The sequence below is a fragment of the Monocercomonoides exilis genome (genome assembly GCF_001643675.1).
Source record: "Monocercomonoides exilis strain PA203 chromosome Unknown scaffold29-1213020, whole genome shotgun sequence".
In the NCBI taxonomy this organism is placed as follows: domain Eukaryota; phylum Preaxostyla; order Oxymonadida; family Polymastigidae; genus Monocercomonoides; species Monocercomonoides exilis.
The window spans coordinates 555,112-575,182 of NW_027150574.1; the positions used below are offsets into that span (position 1 = coordinate 555,112).

Here is a 20,071-nt window from a genome sequence, read left to right on the forward strand (position 1 = left end):
AAATAATTGTATGAAGTCATGTGAATCAAGATGGGGTGGAGGTTGCTGCCATATACATCATAGCTTTTCGAGTGCTGATCTTATTTCAAATTGCAAGTTTAGAAATTGTTTTGTTACAAGTGTCTATGATTATTGCAATGGAGGTGGAGCAATCTGGAATGGAGAGGGTGCTAAAGTGTCATATTCGAACGTTTTATTTGAGAATTGCTGCGCAAATGCCACTTTTGGTGGAGCTATCTGTTTTGATTCGAGAGACCATGCAACCCTTCATTGCTGCACTCTTTCTTATTGCTTATTTATTGGGTGTGATGCGCTTGGAGAAGGTAAAGATTTGTATGCTATGAATCCGTGGCAGAATGCATTAAACGAGAGTCAATTTGTGTTCTGCTGGACAAATAAGTATTTGGAAGCCAACCGTCTGACTTTAGCAGAGAAAGGCGATAAAAGCAGTTGGATTGGAAAGCTTGGCAACATTTATGCAGACGTCCAAGGCACAGATTCTTTGGGATGTGGATGGGTAGAATTACCGTGCTTGACGATATACAACTCTGTTAAAATTGCTTCTGTTTCAGGCAAAGGAAGTCCTGTGCATATTAAGATAGCTGCAGGTCAGTATATGGAACGGCAAATTGGAATTGACTCAAAGTATCTTGAATTCGAAGGATCAAATGACTTCGAAACAAAGTTGGCTTCTAATTCTTCAAATACAAAACCCCTCATTCAAATTTCGTCTGGATGTGCCACTCTGTTTGGCTTGTTCATCATAAGAAACTCTTCTGCATCGACTTCTCTGCCTTTATTCGCCATTTCTTCAGCGTCTGGAGAGCTTGTGCTCAGATCATGCAAGATAACTTCTGAGACAGCGCAATCTTCATCATTTCAGTCACCATTGATATCACTTTCAGTTGGATTTTTTAACATGGTAAGCACAGTTGTTGAATCAATGATTTTTTCTGATGCATCAGCATTGGAAATATCCTCGTCTTCTGTGCAATGCTGCAGCTTCGAGAATTCAACGTTTCGAGATATCACCCGAAAGGAAGGAGACGGATCAGTGTTGGTGGTAAATATAATTTCTGGAAATGAATTGAAAATGGATGGAGTGCGATTTGAAAGGTGTATATGCAGCAAAGGAAATGGAGGCTCCATGAGCTGTATGTTGGATGCGAGCGGAAGATTGATGATTGGAAGTCTGAAGGTGATTGAAATGGAGGGATGCACAACGCCACAAGATATCATTAACAAAGGAAAAGGTGGAGGAATTCATTTGAAGTTGACGGGGAGTTCATCAAACTTTGTCATACAGGAGACATCATTTTATGGATGTGCTGCTTGGAAGGGAAACAACATATTTGTTGATGCTATTTCATTAAGCTCGTCAATCACAGCAAGCACATTAAAATTTGTGCACACAGGGATGAGTGATGATGATCTGATGGGATTTGAAGAGCAGTGCAGGGCAGATCCTGTTCCTCTTCTTGCATATCTTCAGATATTTTCAGGAATAGCTCTTGTTGGAGGAGCTAAAAACAGAGATTTTTCAGGATGTGGCACAGCCAATTATCCATGTGGAAGCATTGGATATGCAGCAGCACTTCGTTTTCCCAGCAGCAAAAGAATTATCACACTGAATGCAGACTTTGAATGGACAGAATCTCTGATCTTTAATGTTTATGGATGGGAAGTGAAAAGTCCCGCAAGAGGGAGAGAAATTAAAGTGTTGAGCGAAGGCACGAGCACTTCTGAAGGAATGGTTACTGTTGAGATTGCAACCTCCATTTCGAATCTGAGTTTTTCAGCATCTTCACAATTAGGACAGCATTCTTGTTTTCTTTTGTGCCTGTCTGAGGAGCTTGCGATGACTGATTGCTCGCTGAAATGTTCATCAAGTGGAAGCACAGAATTTGGTTTTGGATTTGTTAAGATAAACGGTGGGAGCCTGCTATTGAACCGATTTTCCACAGCGTCGCCAATTACCTTTGGATCTGCTTCACTAATCAGTCTGTCTGGAGCTGGAATGCTAAACTGTGCGGGATGCACGATGAGTAGCATCAAGAGGATGAGTGGGACTGGAGGATGCATTTCGATCGAGAAGAAGAATACACTGGAAAACAGCCAAAGCAGAAAGATGGCAATCGATGGATGCAGTTTTAATGGCTGCTGTGCTTGTGTGGATGGAGGAGGCGAAGGAGGAGGAATGAGTGCGTGGCTGAGCGAAAGTGACGTTCTGGTTGTGAATGGATCGACTAGCTTTGAGGAATGCAGTGCGCAGAGCGAAGAAGGATCTGGTGGAAAAGGGGGAGGGATAAGCATTCGCTGTGATGATACTTCTTCTTCCTTTGGAATAATGAATGCAGTTGCATTTTCGAAGGTGAAGGTAAACAGAGCGGAATATGGGAAGGATGTGTTTGTCTGGTGCGAGAGTGGGATTTTGCTTTCGCAAATGATCAATTCGTCTTCTTTTGGATTTTTTGATTCATCGGAATTGCCGTCAGACGCTTTGGTTTTGAGCGGAAGTGAAAATGGAAGGGATTCAACAATCATTCCTCTGCATGTGTATCTTTGCAGTCTCCAGACAGAAATAATTGCAGACAAAGACAATGGAGTTGATCACACACATTGTGGATATCCTTCTTTTGCTTGCTTATCAATCGATTACTGTGTTGAGAATCGGATAAGCGACTCATTAAACAACATCAAAGTTGTTTCAAGATCAATAATTCAACAGGAAAATTCTATCTCTTCAACACCAGTGAATATCTATTCCGAAGCACTTGTGCCTGTTTCAGTTAAAGACGCAGACAGAGCAACACAGGATGGGTTGGTGATGTGCTCTTCTGCTCTTTTCCTCGTGAATCTGTCATTGAGTGTGCAAAGGTTGTTTGCAACTGCAAGAAAAGCATTTCTTTTCTCTTCATCGTCGCTTTCCATCGCCAACTGTTGTGTGGAATTCTCTTCAGAAAATACGAATGATCCTGTTTCCTTCGGCGTGATCTTTGTTGAAAGCGGGAATCTTCTGATAAGTGGATTCAAAATGGAACAAGCAACAACATTCACAACTTCGCCCATCTTTGCAGACAACTACAATTCAATAAAGATAGAGAACAGCAACATAACTGGAACGAGGAGGATAAATGGAGATGGTGGATGCTTATATATCAATGAAGCAAATGGAGATGAAAAAAGAATCACAATCCAAAGTTGCAACTTTACTGGCTCATGTGACGAAGGGAATGGAATTCGAGGCGGGGGTGTCATGGGGAAGGTTGGAAGCGGGAACGTTTTGAGTGTGAAAAGCACAAGTTTTGAGAACTGCATGGTGCCTTCGGATGGCAATGGAAATGGAGGGAAAGGATTGGGGGGTGGGATGCATCTCTGCTTGAAGGAAAGCATCGGAAGCATCGCCTTCGATAATATCAGTTTCAGTGGTTGTAATGCTTGGAAAGGAAAACAGCTGTTTGTTGACGGAGAAGATCTGAGGCAGATTGCCAGCAATTGGCTGCAGTGTTTCAAAACAGAAACCTTCTTGTCTGAGGATATGATGGGATTTGAGAGAAGCACAACAAATCGGGAATTCCACGTACCGCTTGTGCTATATTTCCGAACATTTGTGGAACCTTGCTTTATTGGTGGAGCAGAGGAAAAGAGCCTTGATTACACAGGATGCGGATTTTCGGATTATCCGTGTGGAACGCTGCCGTATGGGGGCTTTGTGCGATTTGGGGATTCGAAGGCGCATCTGAGGCTCACAGATCGCTTCTGCTTTGCAAATGCGATTGTTTTGAGTTCGCAAGAGATGGACATTGAAGCAGAGACAAACGGAACACTGATAAATGTGATGTCTGATGGAACAGGAGAAGGCGAAGGACTCATCGAGACAAGCAATGCAATCTCATTCAGTGGAATAGCATTCAATGTTTCGACAACATTCGCAGCAGCCGAAAGAAAGTGTCTGCTTCTGTGCAGCGGCTCCGCCCTTTCGCTGGTTGATTGCTCGGTGAACGCGCAATCGAAGAAGATCGACTTTGGATACGTGATTGTGAGAGGTGGCAATCTCCATATTCTGAGGGGAGTGCTGAACGAAATAGAACTGCTGGGAGCGCCAGTGGTTGAACTGAGCGGCGGTAACAGCCGATGCACACTGGAAGATGTGGAATGGAACAACCTGAAGACAGGGTCAATCGAAGGGCTTGTTGGTGCGAAGTCGAAGAGCCATGTTGAAATGAAAAACTCGAAAGTGTCTGGGCCGACACAGTTTGGGAATCACGGGGTCTTTTTCGTTGAGGAATCTTCGAGCGCAACTCTGGAAAAGAGCAACTTCACCCTGTTGACAAGAAACGAAGGAAACGGAGCGATAATTGATGGAAGAGTTGGAAGTGGAAAGAGTTTGAGTGTGAGTTTTTGCTGGTTCACTTTTATCAGCTGCATGGGGAGTGGCTCGAAAGGAGGAAGCGTCGTTGCAACTGTGTCAGCCGATGGGGAGCTGCTGTTCAACAACAACACGGTTGAAGAGAGCAAAGTGAGGAAAGCGGATGGTTTGGGGGGAGGGTTGCACATGGAGTTTTTGAGCAGCGAGGTTGGATATTCGATGAAAAACAACAAATTCCTGAGCAATGATGCGATGCTGGGATACGATGTGTATCTTGTGTGCCCAACGCCGCGGATTACAATTGACAGAAATAAATGGGCAGGATCAGCCACAGAAGGCCAGGAGGAGGAAACGATGTGGGTGATCGATCCATCATTTCCTGAGGGATCTGACACGCTTCTGAAGTATTTGTTTCCGAGAGCAGACGAAATAATATATGTGAACACGCTCAATGGCCACACAGACGGGTGCGGTGCTGATGATTATCCTTGCGAGGAGCTTTGGTATGCTTCAGGGAAGATGACCGAGGAGAAGCGGATTCTGCGAGTTCTTTCATCGTGCGAGCTAAGCGGATCAATAGAGAGAGAAAACGATCCGATTACAATTGAAGGGAAAGGGGAGGACGGGAGTCAGGTGATTGTGGGGAAAGAGGGGCATTTGAAGATGGTAGTTGGAACCACGTTTACGACGCTGACGATTTCGAAGATTGGATTTGAGCTGCCGCGAATATCAGATTTTGCTGAGCTGGTGGAAGTTGGGGTGGGCAAAACGTATTTTGTGGAGTGCACATTCGGAAGCGCAGATCCGGAAGCAAACGCGGAGACAAGCATGCGGATAATAACAGGGAGAGGAGGAAGGATCTCGTTGGATGGAGTGATCATAAAGAACATGGAATATAAAACTGACGGCGGAATCTTTTTGAGTGGCAAAGTTGTGTGCACTTTTGATAATGTCGAAGTGAGCGATATTCGATCAAGCGGAAAAGGAATGGTTGTTGGAGAAGGCGGAAATGAGATTTTTCTGAATGAATTGAGAAGCACAAACTGTTCATTTGGAAATGGCGGATTTGTTGTGCTGAAGAAAGTGAGGACTCTGAACTGGAAGAATGGCACGAGTATAACAGACAGCAGGAACGAAGGAGGAAATGGTGGGTGTGGGCTTATTTCTGTTGAAGGAGAAAGCGATGTTCAGATCAACGGAACAAGCATCAGCTCCTGTTCTGCAAATAAGGAAGGCGGAAGAGGAGGCGGGTTGTATTTGGACATTTCAGAGAATCCCCTGTTGAGCATGAAGTTTACAGAAATAGTATTTGCAGATAATTGTGCGTTTGAAGGAAAAGACATGTTTGTTTTGAGCACAGATGTGAATGCAACTGTTGTGAGAGATAGGTTTGCGTTTCAGCTTCAGAACGGGAAAAACGAAAACATTGTTGATCTGAAAGGCACAGATGATGTTTTGCTGAAAGGATCTGTTGTTGATCTTCTGCTATTCCTGATCCAAAGGAAGGAGAATACAATCTTTGTTTCAAGGGATGGAATGGACATTTTGGGGTGTGGAAGCGCGGAATTCGCTTGCCTGTCGTTCTGGAGAGGATATGAAAACATCGATTTGGATGCACAGAATAGAGTTATACGAATTGATACAGAAGCAAATATCAAAAACCATTACGATCTCTCATCGTTCAAAGTGATGTCCAACAAGGCAGATGAGAAGTGTGTGGTGTTGTTCGAGAATGCCATGGAAGCAAGGGAAGAGAAAAATTCAATTATTCAGAACTCGAAAGAATTGAAGTTGGAAATGATTCAGTTTTCGCTTCCTTTTTCTTTCACAAACAACGAAAATTTTCTTCTCCATTCTGAATCAGCCGATTCTTGCCTTTCGCTCAATGGATGCGCCTTCAACAGAAACAGCGCATCAGACTTGGAGTTCTGCCTCATTCATTCTGAAGCAGGTGACGTTCAGTTGCTGAATTGTGATTTCTCTTCGCTGTCTTTCTCGTCAACGCCTGTCCAGGTGAATTCTTCGTGTGAAATAATCGGATGCAATTTTTCGTCGATATCGGCAAAGTCGAGTCAGAAGGGAGGTGCTGTTTGTGTGGAGCTGTTGAATGAAGCGACATTTTCGATGAATCAGACAGAAACGGTTGGCTGTGGTTGCTCTGAAGAACATGGGAGAGGAGGATTTATATTTCTTGAATCCAAAGGTGCCCCAACGGAAAATCCTTTTGTTTTTGGGGAAAGTGTTTCTTTTGCTGGCCACAAGGCGCAAATAGGGAAAAACATGTTCATCTCGGCAGATGATCTGAACAAAAGTGTGACACTCTCAACACTCTGCTTTGACTTCAGGAAAAGCAGAGAAGACGTGCTGCTGTTTTGTGGAAGAGATTTGGTCTGGAAAGACACCACCCTGCTCCGTTTCTTGGAGGCATACACAAGCCAAACAATATTTGTGAGCTCTGGTGGATACGATATTATGAGATGCGGAAGCGAAGAGGATCCGTGCATGAGCATGTGGAAAGGGATGATGCAGATAGAGCGAGGTGCTCCGCAGACGTGGATAAAAATAGTGGATGAGACGATTGTGCAGAACTCGTTCGTGCTCTCCAACTTTATTATTGAACAAGTTGAAACAGAAGAACAAAATCAAGGGAAGCTGATTTTTGCAAACAAGACAGAAAGTGGCACCGATCCCGCAATTAGCAGCGAGGGCGTTTTGCAACTGAATAGGATTTCAGTTGTACTATCGGAAGGGTTTTGGAACGAGCGGCAGTATTCATTTGTTGGAAAAAGTGGGGTGATTGGGATAAGCGATTGTTCGTTTGTAGCTGAGACACGTGGAGATGCTCCAGCGAAGGTTGGGCTCTTGTTGATGGAAAGCGGAGTGCTGAATGTTTCGAAGCTGTCAGTTGAGAATGTGATGTCGGAGATGGGTGTGTTTGCGATCAGCAACGGATGCGATTGTGCAATGCAGCATCTTGCGGCTTCGGGATGTTCATTTTCTGGAGTAAGTTTTGTGAAAATAGTTTCTCGCTCATACCAAAAGGAGAATGCTGCTGACTGCTCTGTCGCCATCAAAAACTCCACATTCCAGCTGATCACTCGGAATGGAAACGGGCCTGCAATTATCAGTTCGTCTGGCTGTGCTTCAGTGATATCAATCAGCGAATGCACATTTGATTCGTGCAAGGCAGTTGGTTCAGAGAAGGGTGGCGATGTTTTTGAGGAGCTTCATAGCGAAGGAGCTCTGTCGATGAGCAAGTCATCAGTGATTCAGTGTGGATGCAACAACGACAACGGAAAAGGAGGAGGGATTTACATATATGCAAATTTTGAGGGTTCACTCTCGTTTCTGTTTGAGAAGATGACATTCAAAGGAAACAGCGCGAAAGTGGGGAATGACGTCTTTGTTGAGTGTGTTGACATCGAGAACCAGATCAACGAAACGCAGTTTTGTTTTGATTTGCGAGAAACGGCATACACGCGGTTGAATGCCATCTACGGGATGGACACAAGGAACCACAAAAGCGACACGAATCTGATGGACTTTGTCACGATCCACCAGGCAGACACCATCATTTTGTCATCCGCTCCCTCCAAGAACGGGAAGAATGACAGACAATGCGGAACACTGAAGCTTCCGTGCCTGACAATCGGCTATGCGCTGAGCCATTTGACGAACGATGTGGAAAGCAGACTTCTGGTGGATGACGAGTCGTTTGTTGAAAAGGAGATGGATCTGGAAGATCTTTCAATCGCGTCTCGAAAGGAAGATCCCTCGAAACTCACCATATTCCGCGATATTGCGCACACAAGATCCAGCGTAGTATCAACATCAGGAAGCGTCTCTGTCTCGAAGATTGAGCTTTTCTTTGATTCAGATTTTTCTTCAGCGCACCACATTTTGCTCACTGCAGAATCTGGAAGCCTATCATTGTTTTTGTGCAGTTTTGCTCAATCGCAGGAAGAAAGAAGTGCTCAAACGATTGGACTGACGCTCATCTCAATCGAAAATGGGCAAGTGACTGCTTCACAGATAAAAATATCTCACATGCACTTTTCTGCCGAAGCTTCAGTTCGAATCGCTCATTTGAGTGGCTGCGTGTTGCTCTCTGAAATGAAAGTGGAAGATGTTGTTCTAGATAGAGGAGCATTCATTCTAATAAATGGAGCGCTATCATTTTCTGAGCAGCAGAAAAGTGGAAGAGAAAGATCAGTTGAACTGAAAGCAGTGTCTTTTAACAATGTTTCTTCTGCTCAGGAAGGGGGAGGGGTTATTGGATGCTCATCGTTCAACGAAGGGATTTATTTTGGTAATTGCACTTTTTCAAACACATCTTCAAAATCTGAAAGAGGATGTGTGATGACTTTTTGCGGGTGCAACAATGTGTCAATATATTGGAATGTGCTTCGAGGTGAGTTGGGCTATTTGGAAAGATGTGGAAATAAGGAAGAAGCAGACATATGCCAATGGACATCTTCAGCTGTTTCGTTTGTTAACAGCTCAGCGAATATGAAAGACACCACGATTGAGAATTTTTCAAAAGGAGGGATTGGCGTCTTTGGGGGATATGTTACGATTGAAGAGGGGAAATTTATGGAGAATGATCCGAGGATTGAGGGATACCCATCAATAAGAAGGAACATTGTGTGCGGAGGCAAAGGGAATCTGAATATTTGGAGTCTGAAAGGCGGAGACGGGCAGGAAAGAAACGAATCGCTTTGGATGCTGAATGAAGGATGCACACTGAGCGGGATAGTGGAAGAAAGGAAAACTTCTTTGTTTGTCCCCACTTTGGAAAGTGTGGCTGTGGAAGAGGAAGGAGCAGAGTTGAAGGTGACATTTAAAGGGCAACTTCTTTTGCCTTGCAATTTATCGTTTCGGGTGGTGACAGCCATCCGATCAGAAGCGTTGGTGGTGCGATATGAGTTTGAATCCGAAGGGTTTGTCTCGGAAGATGAGGCTTGGGGGAAAATACCTTCGAAATCAATTCGAGAGGCAGAAGAGGAAGCAGAAGTGAGTGCTTCGATTCTTTTTGGAGAAAAAGAGGGACCATCGTCCACCGAAGCAATCATTCTGAAGAACAAAAGTGAACCCCAGTCAAAGGGAGATAATATTGTTGCTGAAGGCGGAAAAGAAGAGAAATCATCATGGGCTGTTATTTGCGTGATATTTGTTGTGCTATTCGTGATTGTTTTGGTTGGATTTATTGTGTTTGTTGTTCGATGGAGGAAATGGAAAGAGGAAGCACAGAAATACAAAGAGATTGTTGAAGACACAGTGAAGAAGGATCCGAAAGCGTTTGAGATGGTGACGATGGAGATGTCGCCTGAGGAGCAGTGGAGGAGAGCAGAAAGGGAGGCAGAGAAGAAGAACGATGAGAGGATGAAGAAGAGGGTGTATGAGAATAGCTTGGGACACTCAGAGTCATCTGAGCACCTTCTGTCTGAAAGTGGATCGACTGAATACATTCTGGGGAGAGATTCAGACAAGATCCCAGATTGGGCATTGGAAAAGGAGGAGGAGGAGACAAGAAAGCAGACTCCATCGCCATCGATTTCATCCACCTCAACCACTTCAACAACTGATTCAGATTCAACATTTGTTCGAGGGGAGGATATGTGCCCAACCACTTCATCGATGTCGAATCTGGTGGATGCAATGGCATGTTCATCTCCACATGAGAAACTGATTGTGGATCTGCGAGATTCATTATTCATGCTTCTTCATGGAAAGAACGAGAAGAAGGAGATGGCTATTGGGAGCTTGAAGGAAAGGGAGATGACGACTGCCCAGATCCTGTTCTGGGTGGCCAATCTTGCACTTCACTCCTTTGATGAAATGGACAATCCACTTCAGTCATTGGCCAATCTGAGTCCTCACATTGTGTTATTCTCAGAACACATGGTTATCTGCATAGTGATGCATTCTGATTTATTATCAGATGATGATTCAGACTCTTCTTCCATCTCTTCATCAACTATTGTGACTTCTGCAAGTGATGATGATGATGAAGAGGAATCTCTGCCATCCTCAGCGTTTGAGGATGAGGATGCCTTCAAAAAAGAGTGTCTGCGATGGAAGGCGCCAGAGCTGCTGATGAACAAGAACATGGGAGCAACGAAGCAGTCAGTGGCATTCTCAATTGGGATGATGCTGTGGGAGTGCTTGACACTTCAGATCCCATTTGGAGAGTTTGAGGCAGCAATTGCAGGAGATAAGATTACAAAAGGAGAAAGGCCGAACTGCCAAATGCTCAGAGGACAGAAGTGGTGTGAGATGGTTCGAAAGTGTTTGTCGGCAGAAGCTTCAGAAAGGATGAACCTGATGGAGATGAAGAGGGAATTTATCCAATTATTTCCAAGTGGATCTGCAATGCTAACAATGTCTGATGCAATTGACATTATAGAAGCATGTGCTGGAAATAAGGAGGAATCACAAGCATGCTCATACACAATTGATAGCGACGGGGCAATTCGGCTGATTCAAAAGTGTGGAACAAAAGAAATCACTCAATGAAGGTGATTATTGTTCACTCGTTTCACAACGATTTAGAGTCAATGTATTTTGTTTTCATGCGAATGCTCATGTGTGAAAAGTACTTTTAATGCATTATTATTTAAACCTTTTCATCTCATTTGCACATCATTAATATTTTGACAAACGTGCCTTTTATATTAGTATGCCGTTTTTCATTCGTTTGTATTTTCATAGTCATATAATTCTTAAGATTATTGCTGTGTTTTTTGGTGGTTTTAATCATCATCTTAATTGTTTCAGTGCTCATGTATTCATATTGATTTCTATTTATCTTTCCAAAAATAAAACAAAATGAAAAATCACAGGACAATCACATTATTCTTTTTTTTTTCAGAGAGAAAGAATGATGAACAAATACTTGAAAGCTTTTCTGGAATCGATGAAAGATTGCAAGCAACTGGTGCTTCGAAAGCGGGAATGCATCAAAGCCTACCAAACAGAAATGATAGTTTTAACACTTTTCGAAGTTATTCTCAATTAGATGATCCATTTCGAAAAATACAATAAAATGCTCCTTTTTAATAATAATTTGGAAATTTTCACTTTTTAAAAATTGTTAAATCATTTTCTCAATCTTTCAATGTCATCTTCATCATCATCCTCTCCCCATCTTCTTCTCTCATCAACACCCGATCTCATCCTTCCCATTTTTCCCTGAGGAATCTTCTTTCCCACTTCTGTTGATGCAAAGTAATGAGGAGCCACTTCATTCAGCCATTCTTGTTTGATTTCGGTTGCTTGCCTCATGTACTCTCTCTTTGTCATCACTGATTGGTGAAACATTACCCACTGAGGAGGCGTTTTGAAGAGGAAAGATGTCGGATGCAGGTACACAGTATGTGGATGCTTGACAGTCGTGAACTGACAATCAGCACCAGCTGGTTTGGGCTTTTTCTTTCTGCTTGCATCTTCCAAGGACTTTGGAGCAATCTCTTCGCCTGCTTTTGCAGCTTTTTCTTTCCCACCGTGTTTCATCCCTGTATTTTTGGCAACGTTAGCAAAGAAGCCAGATAGAAGAGCCTTTCGTATTTCCTCGTCGTTGTCTGGGTTAGTCCACATTTCGATGCCAAGCTTGTGGCACAAATTTACCAGCTGCTCTCTGATTTCTCTGGCTCTGTTAAGCGAGCGCTGCTGTAGAAAGTTCTCGGCAGCAAAGAGAGATGAAAATCCGCTCTCTTCCCATTCTGAATACACCCGCAGCAGAGACAGATGGTCGCCTGCGGGATGTGAAAAGGCAGCTGTACGTGCAGTGAATGCAGTATATGACGGAGCAGTCGAGGTGGATGGTGTATCGCTGCTTTCTTCGTCGCCTTCTTGTTTCTTCCTCTCAAATCGAGGTCGCCAGAAAACAGCGTTTTCAACATCAAGCATTGCAGCAATTGTTATTACTTCATTCGTAACTTTCCTCTCCTCACCAGCAATTAGCGCGCGTGAAAGCGGCGGAGAAAGAGGGAAATCTCCCATTCGACGTCCGAGTTTTGTAAGCTCACCTTTGCTGTTGAGTGCCCCAAGAGCATAAAGATGCTGCAACGCATGGCGAAGACACTCAACTGGTGGCGGATCCAAATAATCGAAATCAACAAGATTATCAATTCCAAGTGACTTAAAAAATGGAAGAAAAAAATTGGTTTTGACATTTAAAAAAGAAATAAATTGATAAGAAAGCACAATCTTTAAATATATTTAATAAAAAACAACAAACCATTAAAAGAAGAACGATCTGCGACAAGTCCGATCTTTGTATTTCTGGCGGGTTTTCTTCGGTTAGTTGAGCCTCAAAGGCGTATTTCGTGTAAAGGCGATAGCATTTTCCTGGTCGAACTCTTCCTGCACGCCCAGTCCTCTGCATTGCATTCGAGCGGGAAATCGGGTGGACCACAAGAGATTCCACTCCCGTCTTTGGATTGAACGTCTTCAGCTTGCAAAACCCACAGTCCACAACATACACCACACCATCGATGGTCAGCGATGTCTCTGCAATGTTCGTTGCAACAATGATTTTCCGTGCATTCGGCGGTGTTGGCTCGAAGATCTTCGCCTGCTGCTCTGAAGGCATTGTCGAGTAGATCGGGACCACGATCAGCTCTTTGATTCGGCTCTTCACCGAAGCCGTCCCGTCTTCAAATCCAAACTGGAGCTGCTTTGCTCGTCGGGTAATTTCTTCCACTGCAAATTCGATCTCTTCCTGTCCAGTCAAAAAGATCAGCACATCTCCTAGTGGCTGCGTCAAATGTATCTGTAGCGCTGTTGACACAGCGGCATCAGCATAGTCCAGCTCAGGCTGCTTGACATACATGACATCCACAGGAAACATCCTCCCAGGCACCTCGAGAATAGGTGCTCCGTCGAAAAACTTGCTGAATTTATCTGCATTCAGCGTAGCCGAAGAGATGATCAGATGGAAGTCAGTCTTCCTTAATCTGCAAACATCCTTCAGCAGTCCAAAGAGGATGTCTGTGTCGAGCGTCCGCTCATGAGCCTCGTCCAGCATCATAACTGAGTATGTCTCCAAGCCAGGATCAGACAGAAACTCCCTCAGAAGCATCCCATCTGTCATGTACTTCACAATCGTCTGGTCAGAAGTCTTTTCCTCAAACCGAATGGAGTACCCGACTTCTGCCCCAAGCACCACGCCCATCTCTTCTGCCACACGTGTCGCAACAGACATCGCAGCCACACGGCGCGGCTGGGTAATCCCCACTTTCTTCCCGTCTTTTGTGTAGCCAGCCTCGTGGCAGTACTGCGGAAGCTGCGTTGTCTTCCCACTGCCTGTCTGTGCCACAACCACAATCACCTGGTTTTCCTTCAGCATCGACAGAAACTGCGATCTGTACTGGTACACAGGAAGGCCTCGACGGGTTTCTTGAAGCTTTTCGAAAGATTGTGCTTGCGTCTGCTCGGTAGATGGCACAGAGGAAGATGATGAGTGCTTTGAAGTTCCTAAATATGAGGTGTCTCCACTCTGAAGACGCTTCAATTTCTCTTCTTCGTCCATAAGTTCAACAAATCCGTGATCTTTCGATGAATCATGCTTGTGCTCTTCGCCAGATCTTGCTATTTTTTCGCTTTTTCGCTTATTTTGCTTAGCTTCCCATTTCAGAAGTGCCTCATGTTCGAACTGTTGTTTCATTGTGTCTTTGTTGTTTTCAATTTGCATTTTGCTTTGAGAATGTTCAGCTTTTTCCATCTTCTTTCTCACAAAGCGCATAACATAAAGCTGCTTTTCGAGGGCCTGAAGAAAACAAAAAAAATACATTCATTCAAAAAATTGTTAATAAATGTACAACGGTTCATAAAGATATATGAATGACGTTTCAGAATATAAATTAAGAAAAGTCTTACTCACAAACACAAAATAAATCCAACAAATTCAAAAAAATTTAAGAAAACGGTCTCATCAACATTAAACAATCAAGTATTTTTATTCGATCAAAAACTGTACTTTTCAAACAAGGAAGCATCAAAACACCAACGAGATGCCTCCAGAAATAATACAAAGTCAAACCTCTTCTTCCACAAATTCAACTTGCCCAAGCAATTCTTTCTCAATAACAGACTCAACATCCTGAACATCTTGCGCACCATATTTTGCAACACTTCTTTTCATTTGTATCTCTTCAAAAGTTGTCAATTCCCCCTTATCGAATCTTCTATCAACACCCAATTTCCTAAGATCTCTTTCGTTTGCAGCTCGAATTCTAGCTGCTTGAGTTGTTTGGCCCTTTTCATACATTTTTAACATTGATGTTTTATCTTTGAGTGATCTTAATGCTGCGTCAAAAAAGCCAGAGTTAATAAAAGAATAAACATGAACTGCAAACTGTCAGGCATTCGATACACTTCTTGCGACGAAAGTCTTTCTTCTTCTTCCATTTTACTAATCAATATAGAAAGTTCTCGTCTCTTTTTTTCATGTTCTTCCCTTTCTTGTTTGGTCAAATGAACTCCACTTCGAAAAAGAAGTCTTTCTTCATCTTCCAGCTCCTTCTTTCGTAAAAAAAGTTTTTTTTCTGAACGATCCTTCAAATAACTGGTAACGCGAAAATTTAAATGTAAAGAATTGCAATGAGATGTATAATTCTAACCTTCTCCTGGAAATTGCACGAATTCTTTCAATTCGTTGTTCTTCAGTTTCAAATACTTCGTCTTTTGTCTGAAAAGTCAAAATGCATCGTAAAAAATGGCAAAGTTGTGCGTGAAGCATTATACCACACAATTTCATCTGCTGCACGTATTGATTCTCCGTATTTGCTCAATTTTTTTGGATTATGTTGAGCTGAATTTCCCTTGTCTTCTTTCATTCGTAAAATTGCTTCTTTCGAAGGTAAAACATCAAGCGGTGCTATTTCTTTTCCTTTATCTTCCTAGTTTTTCCAATATTCCATTAATTAAAACTTAATCCACAATCTTCAAAAAAACAAAAAATAACCGTGAGGGTTAAACTGCTATCTGCCTCCGATGCTAAAGTTAAATATGAATCTTTTCGTTTTGAATTATCGTTAAATTCAGTCATGTTCCAATTTTAATTGTTTTCTATTTTTTAAATTAAAAAAGCATGAAATATAATACGATATATGGGGCATTTCACAATAATTTTTTATTATTTCTATAAATAAAGAAGAATTGTATATTACAAAAATACAAGAATCAACAATTATTTCATTTTCTGAAATTTTCAAATTAATAACTTATTTTTTTAGATGAATGAAAAGAATTAAATAAAAATAATAACGAAAAGAAACGATGAAAATGTATCTTGAACCAAAAAGATATTCACTATTCGACTTTGAATTTCAAAATTTCAAGAAAAACTTGAAATAATGAATGAAATTTTGCGCACATGGCTAAGAAATGTTGGAAATCCCTTTGAACAAATTTTCAACAACAGAAAATTTTCAACAAATCAAAAAAAAAAAAAAAAAAAAAAAAAAAAAAAAAAAAAAAAAAAAAACTTTTACAAATAAACTTGAACTTATCAATATCATTTGTTAAGAGTTTTCGTTGTAAATAGTTCAAAAAAAGTACTTTTATTCTCCAAAGCAAACTTAGTATTTGAACGCAAATTTTCTAATTTTTAACTATTTTTGTGTAATGAATAATAAATATTAAAATAGAACGTCTAAAAAATATATTTATTTCTTTTTGAAAAATTATGTTTGTATGCAAGAAGAAAATGGTAAAAATGATTTCGTATATTAAAAATATACATCTTTACATCTTGTTGATGCTAACAGTGTCAGCTGATTGAACCTCATCAAATTCTTCAATTTGTTCCTGGATTTCTTCAGTCGATGGAACTTTTTCATCTTCAATGACAAATCCAATTTGCAGTTTCTTTGCTCCAAATGCAATCTCAACCAATTTGTCTAAAAAATAAATGAGCATCATTCGCGAAATTAGGAATAAAACAAATTTACAAAATATTTATTTTCAAAAATAATAATTAAAACACAAACGCTCTCCCCATGTGAGTCCATCTTTTTGGATTGCTCTCACCTTTGCAGCAAGTTCTTGCAGATCAGTTTCATCATCATATGGTTTAACTTCCATGATGCACATTGACTTTGCAATGTCAACTTTTCCCTTTGCTTTGTTCTTTGCATCAATTCTTGCTTGAGCCTCCTTTGCTCTTCTGTCAAAATCTGCCTCACGTCTAGCTTCTTCCTCAGAATCTTCATCACCGAAAAGATCGAAATCATCTTCATCCTTTTTGGCTTCTTTCTTTTTGTCATCATCGAACAATTCAAAGTCATCATCTTTCTTTTCTTTTTCATCCTTTGATTTCCAGGATGCACGTTGGCATGGGCAGAAGCTTGCAATATGGTTATACCAACGGCGAACATGGGCATGATGCTTCAGATCAGCAAGATTAATTTTTTCGAATGTTTCTGCATCTTTCTTTGATGGGTAGCATCCCTCAAGATAGCTAGATGCAGAGAGTGTAACGTTAAGTGTTGCAAGATCGATTGACATGGATTTGAAACTTTTATTTAACACAAAATATCAAACAAAATATAAAAGATCAAAAAAGATCTCAATAAATATGTAAATTATGGTTATCATTCACCTTCAAGTCCTAATTGAAATCACATTGATAATTAAAATATTTTTTATCCAATATTTTCCGCAAAAATAACGAATAAATCCGATTGACTTGAAAACGAACAACCAGATGTAAAATATGTTGGAAGAGTGACAGCTAAAGAAGATCCAGAACTTTGTAAAAGATGGCTTGGAGGAAATACTGAGTGGCGATCTGGGTGAATGTGAAAACGAATAAGGCGTCTCAAAAATAATGGAACAGAACGACACATATCCCCAGAAATGACAGAACTAGAAGGATGCATTAGATACGAACAAAGGATGGAAGTTATGTCAATGAAGAAAAAAGGAGACTGTTCAGAGGGTGAGATGGGCATTTGAGAGGATGAATCGAAAGGAATTTGCGAAGTCATCATTTTCTGTTGACTTTGTGAATGTTCTGAAGAAGAGAATTTTGCATATCGTCTGTGAGAAGGTGAACAGGTCAGTGCAATTGCTCTTCCATCATCTTTGCAAAAAGCAAAATATTTCAACAACATTGTTCGAATTGAAAGCATTAAAAATAAAAAAAATAAAAAAAAAAATTCGTTGAAAAAATAAGCAATATATGCAACACACAAAGCACAAAATACACAGGATTTGGAAGATATTGAAGAGGAAGAATTGAAAAGAAAGGAATTTGAAGAGGGTGTTGGCTGAGCTGGCGAGATGGAACGAATGAGGATGCTGATGAAGTGGTAGCTGGAAGGAGTTTTGCCGCTGATTGCTGATAAAGAATGGTGTGGTGAGCAACAAGCGACGGCGGGAGAGGAGGCGAAGTGGAGAGAAACGAGTTGATGAGTTCAGGCGCAAAGGGAAGAGTTACCACAAACAGAGGGTGGCTGATCCAATCAAAGAAAGAGGTCACAATGACAGGCGAATACATCCGAAGCAGTCTGTCTTCTGTGATGATGAATGAGGGAGACGCTTCGGTGAAATGAAGATGCACATCCACAACACGCTTCCCACCAAAGAACATCACAGGGCAGAGCGGGCTGATGGTTTCTGTGTCTGAAGAGGAATTGTTTCAGAACAAGGAAGATTTGGCACATACACACATACACACATACGCACGCACACATATACACATTCATACACAATCAACACATAAACATATATGTACAGATAATAATCATAAAACACAAATAATGATGATTATTATTAATATCAAAAACAAAAAAATTGCAAGAATTCAATCAAAACAAATTTGTATCAAACCTCCGTTGATATGCACAAACAAAACACCCTGACTAGTCAGAAACGCATCGCTCTCAGGAAACCACTTCTGTATCCTGTGTGTGCCGAAGAGGCCAAATCTCTCTGCATTCTCCTGCGACGGCTTCTCCTTCCTCAGCGTGCCTATCAGCGCGTCGTCCACAAAAGGCTGCAGAATCGAAGGGTCGCTCAGCTCAATCAAAACACGCTCGCCTGCTTTCTCCTCCTTCATGTCGCTGTGCTGCTGCAGCAGCCGCCGAGAATAGCGCGACGGAAACCCAAAAAAGAACACTGCGCCGTTGTCTGCGATTGAGAGCAGTCATTCACATTCAGTCAAATGCGAAGTATTTTTGAGAAACTTGCAAGAAAAGGTATAATATACAAACCAAGCGTTATGATTAACGTGCCACGATAAGACTCAAACGAGTAAATATGGCCTTCTTTCCCCTTTGAGCTTCTGATGAAAGGCGTTGTATCAGAAAAGTATTTAATCTTCACACAAAAATTAAAATCAAGTTTTCAAAAACACAAATACATTTTAAAAAATGAAATAAAACCCGTTTCCATCTTGTCATTTCATACAGCTGTTCGGCTGATTTTCCAGCTAAACTCTGATCAAATTCTATTTTAAATAACGCAATAAAAATAAAAATAAAACATCAAAACTTAATATTCAAGTTAGTCGTACCGGGAAGAATTTTTGAAAAATATAGCAATTGATCATCGAAAGTCCTGGCAACAAGAAGATCATCATCTCCTTTCAGTTCTTTGACTTTGTACTGATAGAAATCAAAAAGATTTCCACTTTTAATCCAACGTTCTTTCCAACTTTCATTGCCCTCCCCAAACAAAAATCCATCGCCAGAAACCATCTTTATTATATCACAATTATCATTTCTTGTTAAGCCGATAATGCACTCTTTCGTTAGAAAGTCAAAACCTCGCGGATAAAGAGCTATAATATGAAAACAAATTTTTAAAGCAATAAATGCAATCAATGGTAATACCTGTAAATAGTGATGCAGAAGTAAATAAAGTTTTTGAAGAAATTAATGGATGATATTTTTGAGTATCTTGTCTGCTGATAGTTTGCATTCCCCAATGATGCTCGAGACCCAAAAAATCTTGATCGAGTAACGTTCTCAAATCTTCAATTTTTAAGAACGTCATTTGAGAAAACTCCGAAGAATGCATTGCTTATGAAAAACAAACTCCGATAAAAAGCAAAGTCATCAATCAAAAGAAGGACAAACAATTCCGCAAGCAGCAAAGCAAATCCTTATGATACATTAATCTTGCAGTTGATTTTGCGATCAGAAAAAACTTTATTCAAAATACAAACGTAATTATGAAAAAAATAAAATAACTGTAAAAGAACTTCATGCACACATTTCTAACGTCTTTCATCGAAGTTAAGTGCTTTAATACGCAAAGAAGCACATAATCCGGCAAGCTTTTGAATGACAAATCTTGTTCCATCCCTCATATTTCATTTTCCTAACCCTTTATATTTTTATTCATTGTTTTCTAAAAAGTTATTCTACCAAAAAATAATCAAAACGAAACTTTTTGCGAACGAAATATTAAATTTTTCATTTTAATAAATAATTTTTTGAAATCGAAATGAAATTATCTCTGGTTTTCATTGGATTTTTTTTTGAAAATACAAAAATTTTCAGGAAAAAATATTAAATTTAAAAAAACTGTTTACACATGCACACAAGATAACAATGACCACACAGAATTATTGCAGATTCAAAATTGATTAAATAATTTTCACAATAGTTCGTGAGAGAGTGGAAAAATATTTGTTAGGTTATACAAAATTATTTATTCGTCTGCAAAATAATTATTTTGAATGCAATTTTT

General features: G+C 40.7%; 3 protein-coding genes across 3 annotated transcripts; 1 reads left to right on the forward strand and 2 right to left on the reverse strand.

The window, feature by feature from the left end:
- Positions 1 to 30: 30 nt before the first annotated feature.
- MONOS_9999 (uncharacterized protein) lies at positions 31 to 11,216 on the forward strand (the record flags this gene model as incomplete). The annotated part of the gene is made up of 2 exons (XM_067880548.1): positions 31 to 41; positions 121 to 11,216. 2 exons carry the CDS (start codon positions 31 to 33, stop codon positions 10,883 to 10,885), a joined length of 10,776 nt encoding a protein of 3,591 aa, XP_067725372.1. The 3' UTR covers positions 10,886 to 11,216.
- A 251-nt stretch (positions 11,217 to 11,467) lies between these two features.
- MONOS_9998fu16831 (putative pre-mRNA-splicing factor ATP-dependent RNA helicase DEAH1) lies at positions 11,468 to 15,475 on the reverse strand (the record flags this gene model as incomplete). Its single annotated transcript, XM_067880547.1, has 7 exons — positions 15,336 to 15,475; positions 15,121 to 15,270; positions 14,992 to 15,059; positions 14,728 to 14,936; positions 14,412 to 14,677; positions 12,609 to 14,138; positions 11,468 to 12,508 (listed from the first exon to the last, which is right to left on the reverse strand). Exons 1-7 carry the CDS (start codon positions 15,417 to 15,419, stop codon positions 11,468 to 11,470), a joined length of 3,348 nt encoding a protein of 1,115 aa, XP_067725373.1. The 5' UTR covers positions 15,420 to 15,475.
- A 478-nt stretch (positions 15,476 to 15,953) lies between these two features.
- On the reverse strand, positions 15,954 to 19,681 carry MONOS_9997 (putative eukaryotic translation elongation factor 1 beta; the record flags this gene model as incomplete). The annotated part of the gene is made up of 11 exons (XM_067880546.1): positions 15,954 to 16,272; positions 16,363 to 16,889; positions 17,303 to 17,456; positions 17,567 to 17,998; positions 18,206 to 18,505; positions 18,589 to 18,694; positions 18,760 to 18,824; positions 18,891 to 19,157; positions 19,210 to 19,398; positions 19,456 to 19,525; positions 19,592 to 19,681. The coding sequence occupies 11 exons, from the start codon at positions 19,679 to 19,681 to the stop codon at positions 16,118 to 16,120; spliced, it is 2,355 nt and encodes a 784-aa protein (XP_067725374.1). The 3' UTR covers positions 15,954 to 16,117.
- Between the last annotated feature and the right edge of the window lie 390 nt (positions 19,682 to 20,071).